The 18753-nt window shown below is 43.7% G+C and overlaps 1 protein-coding gene across 1 annotated transcript in view; it reads left to right on the forward strand.

Moving 5' to 3' along the window:
* The window catches only part of GPR153 (G protein-coupled receptor 153), a 304525-nt gene that overhangs the window by 222849 nt on the left and 62923 nt on the right, over positions 1-18753 (forward strand). The window contains exon 3 of the mRNA XM_086951864.1: positions 1002-1191. Within this exon, the coding sequence (XP_086807990.1) occupies positions 1002-1191 (190 nt within the window). The remainder of the gene's footprint in view (positions 1-1001; positions 1192-18753) is intronic.

The following is an 18753-nucleotide window of genomic DNA, read 5'->3' on the forward strand; positions in this document are numbered from 1 at the left end:
ATTGGTTAAATCCAACATTACACCCAATAGGGGTTGTGGTGAAACACCATTTCAACTTTGCTTCTGCCATGGGATAATGTGGGTTTTAATAATCAAGGGAATGATTAGAACTTACAAGCAGTCAACAAATGTTGAGGAACTGGGTAGAAGTATACAACTGTTTTAAGGCTGACTGTCTTTTACCTTTATCTTTCACTTGTGTGCTAGTTCTTGTGATTTCCGTTCATGGTTGCAGTGTTGAAGAAGTGTAATATTGGAACGTTGTTGACTGTGGATTATTTCAGAATGTTTTCTTTTCAATAGTCAGCATATTGTTATTATGAAGTTCAATGTGTAGCCACAATTTCTACATATTTTCATGGCTTTTTAATCAATTATTTGTTACACGATGAAGACAATGACAGTGGGGTTCTCCCAAGGTGTGGGTGAGGTCAAATCTCTTAATCCCATACACCTGTGTGTCCAAAGGCAGTCTTGCAGTCTCTATGTGGATAGATCAGTTTGTGGAATAGAAGATTAAACACTGCACAGATAATATATTTTACTACAACTAGAGTAAATTGTTGACATCTGAAAATGAAAAGTGCTGGGATCTTTCTCATTGAATGACACCACACTGGGTAACATGTAGAGAAGGCCTCACTTATCATTCAAGCTCTGTATAGACATTATCAGGCATATTGACTAACAGTACTAAACTCAATCTATTCATTAAATACAGCCATGATTTTCTTTCCCAATTCTTGGTCTGTTGTACTTTAAATGACCATATGTCTATTCACATCTCAAGTCATGCCCTACACCATCTTACTAGCTCTTGAAACAACCTTCAGTGAGTGAAAACCTTGTCAGGGATAATGTTGATATTTGGCTGCTGACTTGTAAGTCACATTTGCTTTTATAAGTGACACACATTGATTCAATAACATTTTCTGAAATATCACGTAGACAATATATCTTCATATTAGTTCTAAACATATATATTTGTTTTATATCCCTAGGTTGTGAGCTTTGCTAGCTTGAAGTTTGATACATCTTATGACTGGATGGTCTTGTGCGTTCTCTGGTGTTCAGTAGTGCAGGCACTTCTCCTGCCCATGTTACTTTGTACCTGTGATCGCTACAGAGCTGATATAAAGACGGTGTGGGAGAAATGTGTAGCCATCATGTCCAATGACGATGCAGATGATGGTAAGTGGTTTTAAGTGCAGATCCATTATCGGATTAAACTTACTATAATTAGAGCTAAGCTGATAAGAGTGAAGTGGTTAATAACTTTGCATATGTTCCTTACGCATCTGTGGATTTTCTTTTTGTTTCATTTAAAGGATTATATTCAAAACATTTTAACCAGTATGTATTGCACTGTCATAGTAAAAAATTGATTGTCAAGAATATAGCCTTCTTTAAGATATATGTCTTGTTCTGAGTCAATCAACAAAACAATCACAGCTTCCTCACAGTATTTAATGTTTTTTTCTAAATATAGTAGAGAAAAGGAAGGAAAGCATGAAGTAGTGTTGTGATAAGCATGACTCCCTAAATAATTGAGGGGGGAACATTTGTTCTCACTGTATTTAAATTGTAAATAATAACTATATTAATATGTTTTTAAAGCTCTACAGTATGTTATCCTAATTATTGTTTGTCAGATTATCAACTATAAAAATATTGTGGTACAAAAATGCCATAGTACTTACGTGGTAGATTTCAGAACTTATAATGGTAGGCACAAAAATATCAACAATAAACAATATCATTAAAAAAAATAGTAGATACAAAAATAACAAAAACCAAAACATTGAGAACATAAAATAGACTCTATTTTTGTAACTAAGTAAACTTACTACTGCTTTAAGTAATTAAAGTAAACTTTACACAATTCTCTACAATAAAGTTTAAATTATCATTACTATAGAGGATAGGTGTTGGCCTAACGGGTAGGGCGTTCAACCTCGGACCTGGGGAATTGGGTTTGAGTCTCGGTAACGACGCTGAACATCCTGTGATTCTGGGCAAATGACTTAATCTCCCCGTGCCTAACAAAAATGAATGTGTGTCCTCATGTAACATAACTGGTGCTATGTAAAGTGCTCTGATACCCGATTCGGTTGCGGGCCAAGTTTGGGCTTTATAAAACGTTGCAAAAAAATAAATATCTAAATGTTCCTATGCAAATATAATAATTTAATTAGCATTCATAAACATCTCACACATTATGTTAAAATATTTAAATATGCAACATTTTAAAATATTTTTACAAAGAAAAATCCTAAAATAATTTAAACAGTCATTTATAATTACATTATAATGAATACAAACATATTTTCTACAACTGTACGATAATTGCTAAAATTATGCATATGCATATCTGTACATAAAGCCACCTTTAAAACCTTATTTTAAAATAGTTATTTACGTATCTTTTATATTAAACTGTATATATTTTAACGAGTTTAAACAGTATCTAAAAATATTATTTTCCATTCCCCACCAAATAATGCCCCAATATATATGTACATAGATCTTCCATATCACAATAAACTATTCAGTCAACCCTCCAAAGAAGAAATCCTTTTTCTTATTTATTACAATATATAAAGTATAAATACGTTGATAAACATTGAAATTAATGAAATACATTGTTATCATCATATACTTTCAACATATTACAATACCCACCTAATCCTCCAATAAAATCCGCAGCACCCAAAAATAGAATTAATGAACAATGTCACATATAAAAAAGATTACTAATATACTTCAACATAAGTTAGGCATAGAATCATATTTTTCATTATACTGTCCATCCATTCGCCCGATAAACCCACAACCCAAAAAATAGTGATCACAGAAATATTGTAAAAATAATTATATTTTAACATATTTCTAAATTAAATGTTTACAAAAAAGTCATATTACATAATCGATAAATCTCAATATCATACCATAAAATCTTAGGATAGTAAATATTACAGATACATATATGCTCACTCTCAATATTGTGTTCCATGATATGCTTGCACAAACAATAGCTTAACCACAATATTATGCTCAAACAAGTTTTTGGAGTCAATATTCATGTACCATACCTTCAAAAGTGCATCTTATGCTTGCCTCTTTGTTTTTAGGATTTGACCTTAAAGTATCTCTCACTGTCTCACATCATAATACAGGTCTCATCATATCTGAGATGCTCCTGCTGCAATATATATATCATCTACGTAAACAACCATCTATTCCTTGGTACTAGGTCTGTGTTATATAATATGGGAACATTTAAGCTGTTACAGAATATTGAATATTAATAAGATGTTTGTGAGGAAATGGCTCTGGGTTTAACTTCCACAGTCCAACCATTTTAAACAAATAGATTATTTTTTAGTAGGCCAGAGCAGCACAGAGACCCATGACGAAAATATGTGCAGTCTCATATTTAACAGCATAACTAAGCAAGAAGGCAGTTAAGAAATAAAGAACTGAATGGCTCAGACTAGGCTTCTGTGAAAAGGTAATAACATAGTCAAACTAAAAGAATGGTTAAAGGAGAGAGGCCTTGGTCTTAAATGAGTGAAGAAAATGTGAAAACATCCTTAAGATCAATAAAAGGGAACATCTTCTATGGTTTATAAAAGGGCCAAGTTTTGACACCCCACCAAACAACACAGTCCCTTGGTATGTGCTTCTAAGGAATTAAAGGGGTTCACTGTATCTCAACTTTCAATGTCTGTCAAGGTCTTTCAGCTCAAATCAAAATACAGTGCATTGATTGATCTAACATATGATATTTGTTGCAATGACATCAAACCTAGTCGGCTACCTGAATTCATGCTGGCCCAAGCGCTGAGAAGGTGGTAACTCTTGCTCATTGATGTCTAAATTCCAGCTCACATAAGTAGTACTGAGAAAGAGTCAAAGTGTAGTTGTAGCAACTTTAAGTCAAACAATGATGCACTGTCCATCTAGGTGACGTAAAAGGAAGGTGCAACACTCAGTGTTGTCCTCCAGTATGAAGCTGTTAATCCGCAGCACACAGTGGCCAAGGTGACTGACGTGGCTACCTCAGTGAAACTAACATTGAACAAAGTTATCTCAGTGGGTTGATGCTGGCTCAGTGCTGGTGGTCCAAATCAGTGGTAGCGCTGATTGGAAGGTTTGTATAGGTAAAGAACGATTCACCAGGAGTTTTTATCAGGGCTGTTTCTACTGAACTCAAGTATGTGTATGCAGGTATTATGTAGCCAGCTCTACTTGTACCCCCAAAACACCTCCAGTCTTAACAAAAGAGGCATGTCCATATATCCCTATATACCAGGTAGGGAAACTGGTTTTCTCTTTTCTGAAACAAAGCCCTTGCCAAATAGATTAAATTTGTTCTGATTTTCTTGGTAGTTAGCAGAAGATCTTCTTGCAGTACGCTTGTAATATTCCCCTTTTCAGATGCTCCAAGCTGGTTCTGAAGGGAGAGCCAAGTAAGGGTAAAAAAAAAAGATGAACTAGCATCCCACTGGTGGTTGACACTAATGTGATCGGTAAAAAATTGTCACAAACCACTGCCATTCTCTTGCTTTCCCGTGATACAGTGCAGCTTAAATTCTCATAAAGTATTTCGAAAATTGCTATCCAGTGTTGGGTTGGAACACCTACAGGGCCAATGAACTCTCCTTTACCTCTTAAATACACTTACTACCAAATAATTGAGTCCAGTCTACTTCAAATGGATTCCAGAACCTTGTGCCAACGCTAGCCCAGGAGCTCTTACTGGGAATTGGAGACTGCACACAACTTCCTTTTGAAAATAACTAAATATAATCATGTCTATTTAGTAACGTATGGAAATTCAGAGCATCCAGCTCAACTAACTTGGCATTGCCTGACCATTGTGTGTGATCTCTATGAAGCATGGGTCAAAAAGGAAAAGAGAGGAATTGAAACTGCATAGGGAGAAAACAACTTAGTGCTGGAACTTAAACCCAGCTACTGAAGTGGTTTGAGAGCGAAAAAGCCACAACGAGGATGTTGGGTACCCACCCAGTGCCAGCGCCCATCTAATATACTAACTCTGCCCTATATGTCTTAGAGGCTCAGCTCCTAACCAGGAAATATATCTACGCTATCTCAAATGCTAATTTTCATGTGACGGTCTTCTATCATCTCCAGGTCTAATCTCTTCTGCCCTTATAGACAGCTATTACCACATGATCACTCAAAGGTATCATATGCGTTCCACGAACGCATATGATGCCTTTGCCCTAAAATTGCCCAAGGTGAATGTGTGCGATCAAGATATTCTCTACTCCGTATTCTTGTGAACCATTTACTAAAACTAGAGGATGCTATGTTACCAGTTTTCATACTGCTGATTTAATGGTGAAAAACATGGCAAACTGAATATGTCTTAAATCTATTGGAAAATTGTAGTAATTAAGTCCATAGACGGTTGGTGTAGATAAGTGGTTTATTACAAGTTAGGTAGATATGATGGTATAAACCAATAGGACCCCAACAGGAACATCCTGCAAGATGCTCAGCCCCAAGCCAACTGCCAGCCTAAGCCCACAGACTGCTAACATTCCACAGAGCATCATAGCTAGAACATTCTATAATGAAAGGGGATAGTGCAAGGATACTACATTATCCTCTCCCTTTATAACGGAACACAATAAAGTTAAAGGGAAAAAGGAAGAACAGAAATATAATACAAAAACGAAGAAATCTGTAACCCAGGGATGGAATAAAATAACATCGTGAGAGGGAAAACAGAAATACAAAAGCTGATAAAGAAGAAAGAAAGAAAGTGAACAGATGAAATAAACCTCACCATCCTCTTCCTCCTCTAATATTGAACAATTTTAGAATAAGTAAAATCCTGAGCTCAAAAAAAAACCAACCAAGATCTCAGAAAATACTGAAAAGAGCTCATCAAAACGCAAGAAAGTAATTCAGACATGAGCAAAATAATGCCACAAATTAATAATGCTACACCTTTAATAAAGGATGCAAAAGGACTAAAAAAAAACCAAAATTCCTACCCTAAAGTAAAGGGACTAAGACCCATATCTTGCCCTAAAAACTAAGGACCAAGAGAAAAACAAGAAAAATGAGACCAAAACCAAAAGCCTACCTATGGATCAAAAGACCTTGAAAGTGAATAAAAGTATAAAGGTACTGTAACCCTAACCTGTCCCAAGAACTAGGGACAAAGAATGTTAAACAAGAATAATAAACCAAAGACTTTGGTGATGGGACTAAAAACCCACACAGAAGTGCTTCTCACACGAGAAGACTGAGACATAGCCAAGAAAAAAAACTAACCCTGTATTGAGGGACACTAAAAGGGACTCAAACCCTAGTGTAACGTTACCTAGGTGGGACTGACACCCCCTAAAAGAAAGACAGCAGGGTGGAACAACACCCCCTCTTAAAAAAAAATTAACATGAAACAGGATGATGGGACTAAAACCCACTCCAAGACAATACACTCCTCAACAATTTAGCATGAACCAGGGTAATGGGACTGAAACCCATTCAAAAGTAAAAAAACTTCTCACTGCACCTTTGAACAAATGGTCAAAATAGAATATGGGACTCCTTAATTGGGATATTAATCCAAAACCCATTACTAAGGAACATGGGACTACAACCCACTCCTAAACAAACTACGTGTCATTACAAAAAGAAATGGGACTACAACCCATCCCTACACAAAGTGCAAACAGAACTGCAAGGAAACACAAAACGCTGAAATATTAGACGACAACCAGTCATACACACACGACAAGAATTGTAATAAAGACACAAAAACGCTACAATACAAAGCGTTACTAGTGAAGATAACAACCACACACACAATACCGCAACATAATACTATCTCCATTGTATAATGACCAGCAAAATACAAAAAGAGTAAGTCTATGCTCCGGTGAGCGGTCTCTCACCCGAGGTTTCCAAAGCCGAAAATTGTTCTGAAGTAGATTGTAGGATGTAGTGTAAGTTTACTTCTTAAAGAACACTGCCAAACAGGATAAACACTGTGCCACATTGCACTGTCCATGTTGAAGGATAAAGTAAAAAAAAAACGTCCCTCTACACGAAGGGTAGTTGCCATGGTGACACTTGACAAGTAAAGTCCAGCGCGAGAAATGGTGCCACGTATCCCACGTTGCACCGAGTGGCTCTCCGCACAGAGCTGCTCCAAAACGTGACGGAGAAGCATAGTCATGGCGTCACAAAGTGCTCAGAAGCCAAGGTAAGCTTTGCATGTTGCTCGCGCACCATGTTAATATTTAAATAAACGGTTTATGTCTCGTGTGCATGGCGCAGATGAAAATAGTGTTGCTTTTCCATTTACTGAAGTGCCCAAATAAGTTCTACACGTTTGAGGTGTACAATAAATATAACGATTTTCACATGTGCCCAATCAATTACTTTAGACTTTTTAATTTCAAGACAGTTCGAAGTAAAGCTTCACACAGCATTTAAGCGCTGAAGATGAAAGTTGACAGAAACGCTTAACCATTAGTTTGTTCGTAACTCTGCCAAATTCAAACTGAAAGTCACAAGAAGTAAACAATGCTTCCGCTTGGTTAAAGGTGGTGATTAATGTCTTTAGAGGCATTGGAGAACAAACGAACATGTCTAAATTAACTTAGGCTCGTAAAAGTATCAGTTTAATCATTAACTGAGTAGAAGGTGTACTGCATGTTCTAATAGGCACAAGTAAAAAAAATGTTTAAATGTCAAAAAGCAGATCGCAATTAATTTAAAGAGCCAATACAAGAAAGAAAAATAAATATCTTGCTTACTTCTGAATGAAATGACCAAATTTACAAGGAAACCACTCACAGTACATTTTGGCAAAGGCTGTCCGATGAGATGGACACTGATGGGGTCCTTTTTTTTACTGCGCTGATGTTTCTTAAGTGGCTCCTTATGTCTTGTAGTATGTCTTGTGGCTCTTGTTCCATTTGTGTTGATTATCTTGTAGGTGCACGTCATTCTCTTTAGTGGAGAAATTTCTTAACTTATCTCTATTGAAGAACTGCTTCAGGATATTTTGTTGAATGTTGCTTTACCCAATACATGGGAAGGTCATTTTTCAGATTTATGTAGCTCACACTTGTTGTGGTATCTTGCTGAAAACTGCGCCAGGTTTCTTTTTCTTTGTAGATCCAAGTAGAGGTAGCAGAAGTAGGTTCTTTTGACAGGATCGTCGCCATGAAAATTGTAGTAATTAAGTCCATAGACGGTTGGTGTAGATAAGTGGTTTATTACAAGTTAGGTAGATATGATGGTATAAACCAATAGGACCCCAACAGGAACATCCTGCAAGATGCTCAGCCCCAAGCCAACTGCCAGCCTAAGCCCACAGACTGCTAACATTCCACAGAGCATCATAGCTAGAACATTCTATAATGAAAGGGGATAGTGCAAGGATACTACAGTAATTAACATAGTGCTGCAGCAGAACTCATTAGCCTTAGAGCGACTCACAAATCTAGTGGAAAACTTTAAATGAGACCCTGGCAGATGGCAGTCAGACCTTGTCTCCAATTTGATAGACTAGGAGAAAGTCTACAATGGTGTTCTGCCTGTATCTGATAATCTGCCTGTTACTTGAGAAAAGGTTGACAAACAGTCTTCTTTCTTCTTTCATGCTTGAGAGATGTGTGAATTAAGATCCTGAGATGAAAGAAAGGCAAGATGGAAAAATTAGTAGGAAAATGCCACAAGAGCAATAGAAAAGAGATGACCCTGTGGAAGTTTTTAGTGAATTATTATAAGCAAACTCTGCCAGATAGATTCACCTACTCCAAAAGAGAGCATAAGAAATCATTCAATGCCTTGATTATACCTCTCTGTCCATTGGTTTGCAGATGATAACCAGTCAAAGGAAAGTATTTGGTCTTTTTGATCAATTCTTTCCAAAGGTGAGGTGTAAATTGAGGGCCTCAATCTGTGATGATAAGTTTAGGGAAACTATGGAGTCTAAGGGCCAGATGTAGGTAAGTTCAATTTATCGATTCCTTAATAGCGATTATTACCGAATCGCTATTAAGGAATCGGGAAATGCAATGTAGGTAGGAATCGCTAAAATATTAGCGATTTCTTAACATTCCTTAATAACTAATCGGTAATACTGATTCTTTATTAAGGAATACCTAGCCATTCATTCATATGGGCCAGGAGGCCCATAGGAATGACTGGGAAGAGATTCACTATTAGCGATTCGGTATTACCGAATCGTTAATAGCGGGGGTATTTAAAGGGTGCCAAGGTGTCCAAAGGACACCCTGTTGCACCCCTGAAATGTGCATGTGTGCACATGTGGCCCACATGGCACAGAAATAAAAGCAAAAGAGTGCTTTTTGTAAGGAAATTGCTTTTTACCACCAAATTGGAGTTGGTGGTAAATAGTGATTCCTTAAGGCTGAGGTGCACTGTTTTTAGTGCAACCTACATTGCATTTAAGGAATCGGTATTACCGATTCCGTACATGGTCAGTGACGGCTACAGCCCCTCTCCCTGTATACCCACATCAACCCAGAACACATCGACACGGAACATGATTTGTCTTTGGAAGGCGGGGGATCGCAAGACCCCCCGGCCGTATTTATTAAGATACAAAATAATAAAATTGTTAAACAAAATATAAAAAATGTTATGCAAAAATATTCAGGAACATTTAGATACATTCATATTGACAATGTGATCGGCTAGCCTTAACAAGATTCTAATACAGCTTGTTTCCTAACCGAATCTAACATCCTCATCTGAAAATTTTTGCATACTAACATTTATGGCCATATGGCAAGGTCGCTAACCGGTGTCAGGTCTTCACGCTGCGCCCTTACCGCAGGTGCGCATGCGCAGCCGGGCCCGTTAATTACCTGGTCCACCCCTGCAGCCGAGCCAGTTTAATTACTTGGTCCACCCATGCAGCCGAGCCCGTTAATTACTCGGTCCACCCATGCAGCCGAGCCCGTTAATTACTCGGTCCACCTCGTGAACTCCATTTAAACACTGAAGGAGGGCCCTAACTTGCGTCACCAGCTGCTCCTGAAGTTCTAGGAGGGGCCAGTGACCCCTACTCCCCCTGGCGTGGACACCTCCAAAGGATGATGCCGCCCCCTCAGACCTTAAAATAGCTGCTCACCGGTCATGACCTTACCGCATGCCCAACACCCTAATAAATACGACGACCTGTGGAAAAAGGAACTAAAGGACAGCTACACTATCTACAACAACATGTCATGACATACCATCATCAGGCTACTATGGGAAAAAAGGCCTAAACAAAACAGCAAACATTATTTACATTTTACCACTACTCCCCAAACGGGAAGCCAATACTTAGTACAAGAGAGATATACACAATTACAGTCTACACCAAACATTCTAACCGGCATTTATGCTTCAATTATACATCCTAAAAGGGAAACAACTTGATTAATAACAAAAACAGGTATACATAAAGCACAACACAGCTTTGTTCCCGGGATGGTGGGTGGGAAAAATTAGGAGGCCATGAGCGCGGGGCACAACTAGTGTGGGGGAGCGTCAGGCGACAAGAAGGGCCAACTGAGCGCTCCCCCTCCTTTATTCCCGGGGACGCGGGGAGAGGGCGGGCCGCCCCCTCCCCCCACCCCTCGACGCCCGCCCCTTTGACCCGGAAGACTGCACCACATCTTCCAGATCAGATATTGGGCGCCGGCCGACCGGTGGTGTGGTGCACACCTCCCGCGTAATCATTGGACACCGGGAGATCACGCCCCCACACCACCGGGAGGCAAGGGGAGAGGGGATCGCCGCACCGCCATACGGGCGGGGGAGCCAAGGCCCCCCCCTTTTCACATGGTCAGTGACGACTACCGCCCCTCTCCCTGTATACCCACATCAACCCAGAACACATCGACACGGAACATGATTTGTCTTTGGAAGGCGGGGGATCGCAAGACCCCCCGGCCGTATTTATTAAGATACAAAATAATAAAATTGTTAAACAAAATATGCAATTTTTTATGCAAAAAAATTCAGGAACATTTAGATACATTCATATCGACAAGTGTGATCGGCTAGCCTTAACAAGATTCTAATACAGCTTGTTTCCTAACCGAATCTAACATCCTCATCTGAAAATTTCTGCATACTAACATTTATGGCCATATGTCAAGGTCGCTAACCGGTGTCAGGTCTTACAAGCTGCGCCCTTACTGCAGGTGCGCATGCGCAGCCGGGCCCGTTAATTACCCGGTCCACCCCTGCAGCCGAGCCCGTTAATTACTCGGTCCACCCATGCAGCTGAGCCCGTTAATTACTCGGTCCACCCATGCAGCCGAGCCCGTTAATTACTCCATCCACCCATGCAGCCGAGCCCGTTAATTACTCCGTCCACCCCGTCAACTCCATTTAACCACTGAAGGAGGGCCCTAACTTGCGTCACCAGCTGCCCCTGAAGTTCTAGGAGGGGCCAGTGACCCCTCCTCCCCCTGGGCGGACACCTCCAAAGGATGATGCCGCCCCCTCAGGCCTTAAAATAGCTGCTCACCGGTCATGACCTTACCGCCACAGGCCAGCATTGTTACCCGACGATCTGACCTCCCCCCTTCCTACTCCTAAGAAAGGTCATGTTCACCTCGCAAATCCCTCTAGCCATGCTAATATGTTGTTCGACCACAGGACATTCCCAGCCTCAGTCAAGTGCACCCCATCCCGCAGGTAGAAATGCTCCCCCCAAATACACCCGTGAGGAATCGTCTGCAACCGGGGGGCTCGGAATAATTTGTCCAGCTGTGTGTTGATCCTCTTTACCGAGTGATTCAACGCCTTGACCGAGTCCCCCCTTCGCCACTGCCAACGAGGAATAAGTTGTGACCAGACTACCGTGCAAGCTGTGCATGTTCTAGACACCCACCCCGCAGTGGAGATGATTTCGTCTATCAGGATGCGTCTCCCTAGTTTGGTCAAATCGTTCTCCCCCAGGTGAAGTATCACTACTGACGGGGGGTGGGTTGCTGAGATAATAATTCCATAAAGTCGTCCTTGAACTGTCTAATGCCTAAGCCTCCCCTCCTGAAGATGGAAACGTAGAACCCCTTTTCCTCAGCCCTTCTCCTCCTTTCACCTGAAAGAAACACATTTTTCGCACGCCGAACATAAGAGTGGCCCACAATCCAAGTCACCAATGTCCGTTGATCTTCTTGTTGCTTGTGTTGTGAAGCTGATGCTTCTTGCCGACATTCGGCGAGTTTCTCCCCCGTGTGACAGGTTCGAGAAACTGTGAAACCAAGAGATACCAAGCGTGAGTCATCTGGTCATGTCACAACATGTAATACGTACGTAACGTTTGTAACACTCAGACGACCATCTCCCAATCCTTTTAACCTTTTCGACTGGGAGTCCCCTTACAATTGCCTCAGTTGCAGCCCCAATTCTGAAAGAATGGGTGCCAAATTCCGTGAGATCCAGGCCTGCTTTTGCGACCGCCAGATCCAGGACTCTCCTAAACTGATACTTGGTCAATGGTGTACCATCCATGAGACACAATAGTGCCCCCCCCCCAGCGTACCCTCCCGCTGCCTTCTAAAAGCCTCTACATGCGAGACTGGGCAACAAGGGTTCGTCCGAGCCCGGTGAAGCACTATGGTATCCCCCTTCCCTCCTGGTCGGTTTTCAATCTTTGAATTGTCACCCACATTGTATCATCCTGGATCACCACACAGTCCACTTGAAGGCCGCCCATTTTGTCACCCTTTGACGCAGCTACCAGCTCACCTATCCTTAGAGCTCCATAGAACGCTAGTGTGAGCGCCGCTTTGAAAAGCAGCACCTCCCATGTTGAGCTACAGATGCCCTGGAGTGCTAACAACAGGGCTGTGAGCCTTACCAGCCGAATCAGCTTTCTCGAATCTGTCGAGTGTCCCTGTATGCGACGCCAGCCCCTCAACGCCTTGCACACTACAAACGTGTTCGTAGGGTCCCTTACACCCTTGGCTTGTGCGAAGAAGGAAACTGCCGCCCTGTGCCTGTTTGCAGCTGCCACCGAGCGCCCTTCCCTGTGCATCAACTCTAGGTATGCAACAAAACTGTCCTCCTGTGCCCAGCTCGCCTCCCAATTGTGCCCTAAGAAAGTACGGTAAGACAAGAACGCCCCTTCGTATGCTGTCTTGGTCCTGGGGGCTAAGCTAGATGCCACGAGGTACGGTAGTCTGGGGCACCAATCCGCCAGAGAGCAACCAGAAAAGGTGCTGGTGATGGGTCTGCTGCTGGAAGCTGCTCCCTGAATACCTGCATTTTAAAGCAAGAAAGGGCGTCAGCTGCATTGTTGAGAACGCCTGGCACATGTTTGGCTCTGAAAATCACATTCCATTTCAAACATTGTAGCACAATCTCCTTTACCAAGCGCAGTATAAATGGACACCGTGCCGCTTGTTGGTTAATGCATTCTACCACGCTTATGTTATCCGACCAGAACACCACCGACTGATTGCTAAGGTGCTCTGGCCAGACCATCCGTGCTACCCATATCGGGAATAGTTCCAGGAATCCGATGTTGGTGGTCAAACCCCACGAACCCCATTCCTTAGGCCATTTCTGGGCGACCCACTTGGGCCCCAGGATGGCGCCAAAGCCCACGCTACCAGCAGCGTCCGTCCATAAACCCAACTCTGCTGATGTCGTGGGGCGGCCAGGCCACACTATCCTGCCATTGAAGTCCTCCAGGAATGCCGTCCATATTCGCATATCCTGGCGAACCTCGGCTGACAACCTAGTGCGGTGATGTTTATCTCTAAATCCCTTCATGGCTTGGGCAATCGACCGAGAGAAGGGGCGTGCCATTGGGATGACTCGCAATGCAAAGTTCATTTGACCCACCGTCTCCTGTAGTTGCTGCAAGGTAACCTTATCCTTGAGTAGGCACTGGCGCAGGGCCGCCTTGAACTTAAACACTTTGTCTTTGGGTAACCTGAAGCACTCTTCCAATGAATCAATTTCGATACCCAAAAATTCCAAACAGGTGGACGGGCCAACCGTCTTCCCAGGCGCTAGAGGAACCCCGAAAGCCCGCAATGTGCGCTGCCTGTGTATCCCCCTGCCGGGATCCGGAAACCTTGGGAGAAACCTTCCTGTAGTAGGGCAGCCGCAGCGTGGTCTGGGTATCTGTTCAACCATGGGATCATTGCCAGGACATTAATGGGGGAGGGGCCAACCGTGCATTCTACGCTATTCTGGTTTCTTTCCCCCTCTCTGACTCTGATTACCACTTCTCGATCTGCATGTTGTCTCGGGATGGGAGGTGTGACCGCAGATTGCGCAGGCTTGTCTGAATCTACATGTGCCGGCCGGCCTCGTACAGGAGCCCTTATTAAAGTCCCAGCACACACCCTTCCTTTCCCCGCCGCCCCCCTATTCTTCCCCAGGAACTCATTCCCCTGTGCTGCACGAAAGGGCTGCTGGGGTTTAGCTGGGAACACACTGGCTACACTAGTAGGCTGGGCAGGGGCTGTGTTCCCTGAGACCTGCTTGTGCCACGACAGCGAGTCAACCTTGTCCCATGTCAATGACAAGTCAAATTCCTTAGATTTCCTGAAATTTACATCATATTCCTTCCATGCCTCCCTAGGGTACTGCTCACTCCACCCCACAATCCTGCTCTGGTAGCAAGCCATTGCCGCCATTACATTAGGAGGGCGCTCAACAGTGATAGCCGTAAGGATGGAGAAGGCCCTGATCCAATTGACCAGAGTTTCCTCCACCCTAAACTTCGCACACTGTACTCTCCATTCACTAGGGTGCATCCATTCCTTAAGTATTTTGGCTTTCTCCATTTCCCTATTGTCCAATAACAGAGAGAAAATATAAATATACTTTCCCGCCCAAATCATTTCTTTCACCGCCCGAGAAACATGTTGCGCTAAATCTTCGCTCCTAGACGGGATCGCGTCGTCCACTAAAAGAGGCAGGGCCACCTCCTTACCATTACCGGACACTGGGGCCGGTCCCACGTCGCTTCCATTTGGTCGAGCGGCATCCGAACATGCAGAAGAAGGAGAAACGGAGCCCGCAGCCCCACTCGCAACTGTTGCCGCCCTAATCTTTTCCACCATCTTGGCCGCCTCAGCGGCATGGTCTAGCGTTGAGGGCATCATACTCCCCTTCTGCAGGCAAGGAAGTAAAGCCGGTATATGCGCAGTTAGCTCGGGTGGGATCGGAGCTTCAGAATCCGGCCCTGCTGCCAGCACCACCGGCGGGGGGGCCCTATGGGTGCCGGCACGGGAGGCAATGGAAGTGGGCAAACAGGGGCTGGCAGAGCTGGCCCGACAGGAGGGGACCCTGATGGCAAGGCAGGAGCCGGTGCCATGGGAGCCGGGACTACCGGCTCGGGGGTAGTGGGAACAGCCAACGGTGCAGGAGCGGATGCACTGCGCCTCGATCTCTTGGTCTTGCTCCTTTTAGGCGAGGAGTCGGAATCCCCATCAGGCAAAGGTGCAGCAATCTGCCGCTTGGGTCTACCGCGTGGGCCTGCGATATCATCAATCCTCTCCATCACGCGAGCCTCTAGGCTATCAACCTTATCCAATCTCTTATCCATGGCATTCATTTTGCGCATCATGGCCTGCAACATCATTTCCATTTTTGTCCCCTTAGCACTCTTAGCTCCCGGCATTTTGTCTACTGACCGACTCGCTTACTGCTCGGATTCGCAACCCGTGCACCCTGTACCTTCACGAGACGGAGGATACGCAGGGGGCTATGAGCACCACGCAACTGCGACCGCAACACACCGGCTATCCCAATTGTTAGGGGTGGCCAAACTCTAACGTAGACCCACCCGGCGGCCACACGAAGCAATGAAATGCAAGCCCCCCCGCTCTCCCCTTACCGTCAATGTCCTGTGTGTTCTACGTCCCGTACTCCACACATCCACTGTACACCGGTATACCAGGTGAACGCTTCGGCACGTACGATCCACGCTCCGTCTGTCCAGAAAATTAGGAGGCCCTGAGCGCGGGGCACGACCAGTGTGGGGGAGCGTCAGGCGACAAGAAGGGCCAACTGAGCGCTCCCCCCTCCTTTATTCCCGGGGACGCGGGGAGAGGGCGGGCCGCCCCCTCCCCCCGCCCCCCCAACACCCACCCCTTTGACCCGGAAGACTGCACCACGTCTTCCGGATCAGGGATTGGGCGCTGGCCGACCGGTGGTGTGGCGCACACCTCCCGCGTAATCATTGGACGCCGGGAGATCACGCCCCCACACCACCGGGAGGCAAGGGGAGAGGGGATCGCCGCACCGCCATGCTGGCGGGGGAGCCAAGGGCCCCCCCTTTTCAAATGCAAGAGCAATAAGGAATCGGTATTAAGGAATTGGTATTTACCGATTCCTTATTTACCGATTCGTTAGCTACATCGCACATGGCTAAATACCGTCCGGTAACGCTGAAATTTACTGAATTTCGGCGTTACCGACCGGTATTTAGCCACCTACATCTGCCCCTAAATTGTTAAGGAAGAATTAAGCAGTACAACTGCTATAGGCAACCCTTTTAAGGCAGTGGTTCCCAAACTTTTTCGACCTGCGGCTTCCTTGGCCCATTGGCCATTACTCGTGGCTCCCCACTTTTACTTTTTTTGGACGGTGGGGAGTTGTAATCCTGGGGTCTGGAGTACTTGCATTTTTCTCCCTGAAAATAATTGGGATGAAACTGATGAAGGTATTATAATCATATATGCAGTTTCGTATTACTAAGGCGGCGCCTCTAATATAATATTCCTACTTACATTTCTTTGCCCATGGCTTTTTTAGAGTACCCTCTCAAACTTTTGTATCCCACTTATAGTGCTAGATAGCACCCCTATGCATGTAGGCCCCATTGCCAAGGTGTTTCTGCACTTGAAGAACATTTGCATGCATTTCCATTTCTACCCATGTCATACGTACCAACACACCTGTCTCAGCAGGGTGACTCATAATTTTATTTTTGCTGTCTGCTCCCTAAAATTGCCTCCAAAATAATGCAATCCCTCTTATTTTTTTAAACGTCCCTCTTTCTTTCTTCCAAATGATGGCACAATGCCGTGTATGGTGTTTTACTTCCCTGTGCTCATGGAGAGAGCAAGTCTGTCTGAAAATGTGTGTGTACTGAAAGAAATATGAACTGGAAGTACCTATGGTTCAAATAAAAGTGTCAATGCTTAATAATACTTAATGTGTTTAATAGACAGGACAACTGTACTATCCAGATAACTTACATTTGGTGTAAAATGCAATCATATAAGCAATACATTTACAGTTTTAGGCATGTCACTTACAAATCATTGACATCATGCTTTTAGGTCTAATTAGTTTAACTGAAGCCAACAAACTCTTTAAAATTTAATTTATTAAATCACTAAAGTGCTTGGTGAGTGGCGCCCCTGGCTAGGTTTGGGGCTCCCCAGGGAGCCATGGCACACAGTTTTGAAACCACTGCTTAATTGCAATATTTAGCAACTCTCAATTAAGAATTTGCTAAATGGAATGACTGTACGGTAATGCCTTCTGAATAGCAACTAAAAAACTTTGGGGGGCGCAAATAGCAATTTCTAAAATTGCTAATGGAATTATGATTCCCAAATTGCAATTGATTAGCAAATTACACACACCCCTTCCCACCCCCAGAAGTACATAAAAGTACTTACTGTTTCAGTTGCATGACCCTCAAACTAGGAAGCATTCATCGTTGCCATCTTCTGAAGCCTACTGAGAGGAGGTGCTGCAGACTACTGCTAATAGTTTGTGTGCTTGTGGCAAGGTGGACATAACATGTACTAAGTACGGCAAGCGAGGATGCTGATAAGATGTCTGGGGTAGAAAAAGAAAGGGTATATTTTCTGAAAGGGAGTTAGAAATCCTCACAGAGGAATGCTGCACAATCATGAGCAGCTCTTTGGCAAAGCATCTTTGATGGCCCCTGAGGCCCAACAAAAGATAATCTGACTAGACATGCAGGTACAAAGCAATTCAGTTGGAGTGACACAGCGGGCAGTGGGTGAAATCCGCAAATTTTGTTATGACCCCAGGTCAAGGACAAAGGAAAAGGTAGCCACTCGCCTGGCAGAAAATCATTCCACAGGAGGCGAACCCTCTAGAGTGTAACTACCCATATGCATAGAAATGCTAGTGGAAAGCACCCTTGAGCCAGAGTCCGTAGGCGGATCTGGACACTAGACCCTCAACCGCAGGACCTGACCCAAGTTAGTGCATCTTGTCAAATGTAATATGTAGTCAGATACATGTATAGTTATCATTCACTGCGGCCATACAAGTGCATTATGGGACATGTAGTACATTGAATGTAGTGTATGTCTTAGACACATTTTATTGTGCTGAAACAACAAATGTCATGTCGGTATAAATCAAACACAAAACAGTAATTATACATTTTTTTCTGCATCACAAACAATGCTTCACAGCACACAGAAAGGGCTGAGTCAGAGAAGGGTGATGCCAATCAAATGCATGAGGAGGATAATCAAAATGGGACATACTATGGACCCCCAACATCACATGGGCACACCAGTACTGCAGTAGGTACACTGCAGCCTGCATCAGGAGAGGAATTTGCTGGTCAACCACAGCCAAGCACAGGCTTAGCTCCTGTTGTGAGACCATGCCAGCAGCGACTTCTGGGACATGGTCATCAGGCGTGGCTGGTACAGATAAGAGCGGTGGGGTGAAGCAGGGGGGAATTCGACAGATGCCGGGATGGGGAAA

The sequence above is a fragment of the Lissotriton vulgaris genome, unplaced genomic scaffold (assembly GCF_964263255.1).
Source record: "Lissotriton vulgaris unplaced genomic scaffold, aLisVul1.2 SCAFFOLD_870, whole genome shotgun sequence".
Lineage (NCBI taxonomy): Eukaryota > Metazoa > Chordata > Amphibia > Caudata > Salamandridae > Lissotriton > Lissotriton vulgaris.